Source organism: Colossoma macropomum, unplaced genomic scaffold, assembly GCF_904425465.1.
Source record: "Colossoma macropomum unplaced genomic scaffold, Colossoma_macropomum, whole genome shotgun sequence".
Classification (NCBI taxonomy): domain Eukaryota; kingdom Metazoa; phylum Chordata; class Actinopteri; order Characiformes; family Serrasalmidae; genus Colossoma; species Colossoma macropomum.
In genome coordinates, this window is record NW_023494784.1 from 3,719,902 (window position 1) to 3,726,537 (window position 6,636).

Consider the following 6,636-nt stretch of genomic DNA (forward strand, 5'->3'; position numbering starts at 1 on the left):
ACTATTCATTAATACATATTGTGCAGTAGGCTAGCCAAAATACAGCTAAGCTACCCCAAAGCTAAACCAGGCCTATTGTTTTACATTTTTTTCGTACACAGAATATAGAAACAAATATAAAAAGTTTTATATATTCTTACAAACCTTGCCCCTTTATTAATATTAATGGGGCACTTATACATTGCTGGGATCGAAAATGGACCCAGAACAGCCTACTAACTGTTTTTCCACCTACCTAACTACACTGTTAGAAATAAAGGTTCAGGTACATTTTTCATTCATTGAGGTACAAACAGTGTAAATGTTCCCTCAAAGCTCCAACAGTGGTTTTAAGGTCTGATTGTGAACCTTAAATAAGTTTTTCCAGGTGAAAAGTTCGTATTTGTACCTTTTCATAACCCGAATGTTTTAAAACAGAACAGTAAAATAAAAGCCTGGAGACGAGACGGGGTGTGTGGAGTCAGTACAGCTTAGAACATATCATTTCAGTGGATTATGGTTCAGTTATGTTCCCTGACTGAAGGTACTGAGATGGAGCCTTGAGGGAACCACCCCATTGACAAGAGGGGAACTGACCCAGTGACAGTTTAGTACCTTTATTTCTGAGAGTGTAGCTACACAAATTCGACCAAATTAGCTGGTCACTATTTCTAAATCTTCTAAAAACTATTACAGCCTTTAATGTTACAAGTGTAGCTGCTGGGTGGTGAACCATCTTGTTTTGCGCACACGTTTAGGTCATGGATGGACTGGGATCAGAATTTGGCAGTAGACTTCTGTCCACTACAATCGGTGGACACCAGCTATTCTGGTACCACCCCTTCATCATTTAACTGGATTGCTTTATCACTAAGGTAGTTTACCTGTTTATGTAGCTAATATCTAATAGCTAAGTAAGGCAACTCTTTTTCTAGTATCAAAAAGCGGCCACAGGGACTGACCTGCCGGCGGAGGGCCGTGATAGGCTGAGGCGGTCCATGACGGGCAGGTAAAGGGAATCCGGCATCTTATCGCCGCGGCACGCCTCCATCATCAGGTACTTAAATATGTGGACTTTCCCCTTTATACAAATCTGCGAGACGAGATCAGACAGATGATAAAACAAACACGTTACAGGATAAACGTTAAAGTTGTCTTATATCAGGAGTCGGCAACATGCGGCTCTTTACTGCCCTGTTGTGGCTCCACAGCTGAATCAGATTAGTAGGTACAAATAAAATAATCCTCCTTTACAGTAAAATAAAGCTCTGCTGATCGTTCAACACAGTTTAACAATAAATGGTCTTAAACTCTGGAGTTAATGTAGAACTGCTAATTCACCCTTTAACCCTGAAGATCAGCACAGACTGCGGGTCACTATAGCAACACAGATACCAATCTCGTCTAGCTAGCAGCTAACAAAACGGCAAGGAGAGATATTTAAGACGAACATCGTTAATTTGGAGACAAATGGACTTATTTGCATTTATAATCACTCCAGCTGGTTTCCTGATACGATTAATCTGCAACGGGAAACTGTAAAACACCAAAAAGCCACGATGCTCAAGTCAATTCGCCAGCTTCTCATTCAAATTGTCCCGTTCCACCTTAAATGGTGCCGCAGTTACATTCTGGCGCCTCAGACACCATTTAAGGCGGAATGGGAGAATTAGAACAAGAAGCTGGCGAATGAGAAGCGACTTCAGCCTCGTAAAAAGTCGAACGTCGAGAGACATTTTACAAGAAACTGTTCTACTTTTGTGCAAAAGTTTCCTGCCGGAGATGCGAGAAAAGCAGCTATAACTGAGCTAAAGCTTAAAGCAGAGCAAAGTAAGTCTGCGTTTCCATTTATATTTTTAGCCCACACTAGAACATCAGCACATACTGAGACATATTTACAGCCAAGATGGTAAAATGGATATAAAATGTTGTGGCTCTTAAGATGGTTTGATTTTTGTTGACAGAATGGCTCTTCTTAATATTTGGGTTGCCGACCCTGACTTATATGTTTACGTGTGGCTACTATTACCTGAGCTGGGGGGCTCTGTAGTGGGTTGTTCTCAAGCTGGAGTGACTGCAGTTGAGTCATTTTGCGGTAGCAGACAGGAATAGTGGAGACTTTGTTGCAGGAAAAATCAAACTTCACCAGAGGTAGATCAGCCAAGTCTGAAAAGCACACAAAAACAAAAAGATATGAATTATGATATTTGTACCAAATATTCTTTGCTTCTTTTTTATGTACTTTATAAATACTGTAATATTCCCTGCCCAGCCCTTATGAAGTTAGAATGGTTGTGACATCACGGCCTATGGCGGTTTAGCCCCCGCTGGAGTTACAAGGCGGTCAATCAAAACAGAGGTCATTTTCAGTCATATGCAGTTTGAACCCCCCCCCAGTCAGTATGTACGTTTGAACAGCCCTGGTCAAATTACATGCTTTTTGTTGTTGATTTGTTGAGATATTGAATATTATCATATTGAAAAATGAACAAAATTATCAAATGTGCTGCAGCTTCTGCACAGGCCATGTTTTATGTTTGTTTTTTTTCCAATGTGTTAATTTCAGCAAATAAACAGTAATTGTGTATTAAATTGTGCAGAAGTGTGTCTCTACAGAGGATGTGTTCACTTATTTTAGGAAAGGAATAAAGAGAGGTTGGAAAATGGTCATGTAGATATGAATTATGATTATGTTTCTAATACATAAACCCTTATAAACACTGACAAAAGACAAAAAAATAAAGAACAGTAAAATTAGGGCCATTTAATTAGTTTATGTCTTTGAAAGACTCTGTTTTGGCTGTGAATATTGTTTTTCAGAACTTATTTTCATTGCTAATATACTGAATGTAATGTGTACTATTAATGTCCACATAGCCATATAATTCAGCGGTTAAACATGTTAAACACAGTCAAACACAAACTATACTGATAATGCAATTTATGTATAGATTTATTTTTTGATACAAAGGTACCAATAAATCGAATCTAAACAGTCATTTTCTTTTCAGTATGATATCAAATTCAAACAGGAGTCTAGACTTCAAGTTCCATCTCGACTGACCCACTTACTGAGACACAATTAACCTTCTGATTTATAGAGCACTCCGGAGACCATCTGCGAAGTGAGCACTAAATTATAAATGTTAAGGGATCGTCTCTAAACTTCAGTAAACTGCGCCTTCACATCGTCTTCAAGAAATCCCCCAAAAAATCCTAGAGGACATTATCTGTACAGAACACACTGAAACTCTGACCTCTAAATATTACAGTAAATTTCTTCACTGTAAGGTTTAAGACCTTTTAAAAAGAGTATTTTAAAAGCTTGTTACTGAAGCCTTTGTCTGATATTGACCTTTCGAACTCAACGTTTTCAGACCCACAGAAAGAGCTGTTATTTAGAGGCTTAGCAATTTTTGCTAGCAAATTTTATATATACACTTTATAGCCAAAAGTATGTGGACAACTGACTGTCACATCTATATGAGCTTGTAATAATGGGCATTAATATGGATTTGGACCCCCTTTGCATCTGTAACAGCTTCCACTCTTCTGGGAAGCTTTCCACAGATTTTAGAGTGTGTCTGTGGGAATTTGTGTCCATTCAGTCAAAAGAGCATTTGTGAGGTCAGGGACTGATGTTGGACGAGAGGGTCGGGCTCACAATCTCCGTTCTAGTTCATCCCAAAGGTGTCCAGTGGGGTTGAGGTCAGGGCTCTGTGCAGGCCACTGGAGTTCCTCCACACCAAACTCATCAAACCACGTCTTTATGGAGCTGCTTTGTGCACAGGGGCTCAGTCATGCTGGAGCAGGAAAGGCTCTTCCCCAAACTGCTGCCACAAAGTTGGAAGCATGTAACTGTCTAAAATGTCTTTGTGCTGTAGCATCAACATCACCCTACACTGGAACTAAGGGGCCTGAAAAACAGCCCCAGCCCATCATCCCCCCTCCACCACACTTTACTGTTGGCACTTCTGTAGTTGGCGTTCTTCTGGTTGACACTCAGCACTGAGCATAGCAACCTGCTCGGCCATGGAAATCCTTTTATAAAGCTCCTGACAAACCGTTCTTGGGCTGATGTTGCTTCCAGAGGCAGTTTGAAACTGCCTACCTTTCAGCAAGTGATGCAACAGAAGATAAGCTGCTGTTGCTCTCGCTCTGCGTTCACAGCGGCAGCGGCCTCTTTTCGCCTCTTGCGGCCGGTCACTCATCCCCTGTTGGTTGTTTCTGAACTCCAACTGACCGTTTGCTGTCATGGTTTCACTGATGCCAAGCACAAATCAAATATACATACACATCATCTAAACCGCTTATCCTTCTGGGTCGCGGTGGGTTGCTGGAGCCTATCCCAGCTGTCATTGGGCGGAAGGCAGGATACTCCCTGGACAGGTCACCAGTCCATCGCAGGGCAGACAGACAGACATACATACACAATCCCACACACACACACACACACACACTCACACCTAGGGGCAATTTTAGCACGTCCAATTGGCCTGACTGCATGTCTTTGGACTGTGGGAGGAAACCCACGCAGACACGGGGAGAACAGGCAAACTCCACACAGAAATGACCCTGGTCACCCGGCCGGGAATCGAACCCAGGCCATTCTTGCTGTGAGGCAACAGCGCTACCCACTGCGCCACCGTGCCGCCCACAAATCAAATATGTTCCTGCTAAAATTAAAAATCCTGGTCAGAAATCGTTTGTGTGCTTATTTGTATTTAATCCCTGTGTCTGTGCAGTCAGTTTGTAAGGTAAGACAGTATTTGGTCTTTTTACTGTCTATATGCAGCGAAAGACGCGCCGCCGTTATTCCATCTCGTAGGAACAATTATCTAGGAACCAAAAAAAGGCCACAGTGTTTCACAGTGGCAGAGATGAAGTGTGTACTACGCTGCTCAATGCTCAATTCCTATTGGTAATCGCCACGTTGCTTCACTCCTCATTGGCATAAAGTTAAACTCTGCTCAACTTTGTTGCGTCGCTGACCCCGCCCACTTCGCACCGCCTCCTGTTGCCGGAAATCACCAACTCTCATTGTCAACGAATGACCTCCAAGTGCCTTGTCGTGTCGCATCACTGCCGGTGTGAACGCAGGGTTAGACGCTTCCATTTCACAATAATAGCACTTACAGTTGACCGGGGCAGCTCTAGCAGGGCAGACTTGTGGCCAAGGTGACATCATCTGACAGTGCCACGTATAAAGTCGCATTAACATCAGTTAACAACATTTCCTATGGAGTGAATACTGGAAGCTTGGGCAGTGATTACTTCATCAGCTCACAAGAGAAAAACAAAGAAAAACAGACAATAAATCAGACCATCAGCTGCAGATCTCTCAGACAGCCTGGTCTAATTAAACGCTTACACTCCAGGCTATTAATCTTCTGCTCTGAGCAAGTGGGAAAACTCCAAATCCTATTTTTATAACCAGTCAGCATACTTTTCTTAATTAGCTGAACCGCAGAAATTCAGCCATAAGTGGCCTTTTTTTCGCCAAGGTCAGTTGTTGACATAACTCCTCCCACATTTCCCTGAAAATGCTGCTTAGCATGATCCCATTAGCGCTCGGAGTCATCACGGATGAGCTCCTCTCTGCTATTTAAAGAGCTTTTAGCACAAGATCCCTTTCCCATTGAACTGTGTTCTTATACAGCAGATGTTTTTACAACCTCAGTCTCGTCCTCGTCTGGCAGGCAAAGGGCTTTTTATCATTAAACGATACAGTTTAGTATTTTCATACTGAGGTTGTGCTCACTCCTCACGCCAGCTCCAGAAAAGGCCCACAGCTTATGTTTTTCTGCTATTTTATTTTTTGTATGGTTTTACATACCAAAAAATGTAATTGATTATTACCATTATCCGACCTCTCTTCATCCCTTAGGATTAAACACACTGTTTTTATTACTGTGCCTTAAGAGTGATATGTGTAAACGAGCTCTGTTCTCATTGGCTGTGCTGTGTTGTGCATCATTCAAAAAGCAGTCCAGTCTGAAACACTCCTTATAGCTTCAGTGTGAATGGGAGGGTCTAAACCGCTGTAGGCTGATATGTGTAAGTGTGTTTTTGTGACATCACTAAAACAGTGAATTCAAAACATATATGGACTGTATGGACTGGAGAGTGAAATGTTTCAAAACTTGAACAGTGTTTACATATTATGTTAAACTCTTTTACTACAAATAAATGAGGAATATTCGATTTCCCATAATGTGAAGAGTTGACAGAGATTTATTTATTCATTTATTTATTTATTTGGTAAATTAAGACACTAACACAAATAGTTACATATTATGCTGTCACTGAAAATTCATTATTATTTCATAGATTTATATATAGATGATAACCTCTCCTGGATGTCCTTGAAAAGAATTCTACAGAAGCATCCAAAGTAGACAAAATTCCCTAAATACTGTGCTAATCTTTGGTTGAAATAGAAGTTAAGTGTTGGCTTAACTTCTATTTCAACCATGTTTACAAACAGTCCAAAAGCGAAAGTGAAAGTGAGAGAGTAAATGAAGTGAGGAGAAGAATAAGTGGTCTGCAGCATGCTGACCACCTGGAGCAGCATGTGTATACAGGGGGAGTGAAGATGATGTCAGGTGATCTCGCTGTATGATTGGTCAGGATGGTGGCAGGGGGAGGGAAAACAAG

General features: G+C 41.4%; 1 protein-coding gene across 3 annotated transcripts in view; it reads right to left on the minus strand.

Annotated features, from left to right (window-relative positions):
- Positions 1 to 6,636, minus strand: part of lrch1 (leucine-rich repeats and calponin homology (CH) domain containing 1) — a 98,923-nt gene that overhangs the window by 41,945 nt on the left and 50,342 nt on the right. For all 3 annotated transcript variants that reach the window (XM_036576065.1, XM_036576073.1, XM_036576057.1), the window contains exons 5-6: positions 2,009 to 2,145; positions 942 to 1,072 (exon numbers count right to left, since the gene is read on the minus strand). In XM_036576065.1, coding sequence (XP_036431958.1) covers positions 942 to 1,072; positions 2,009 to 2,145 — 268 coding nt within the window. The remainder of the gene's footprint in view (positions 1 to 941; positions 1,073 to 2,008; positions 2,146 to 6,636) is intronic.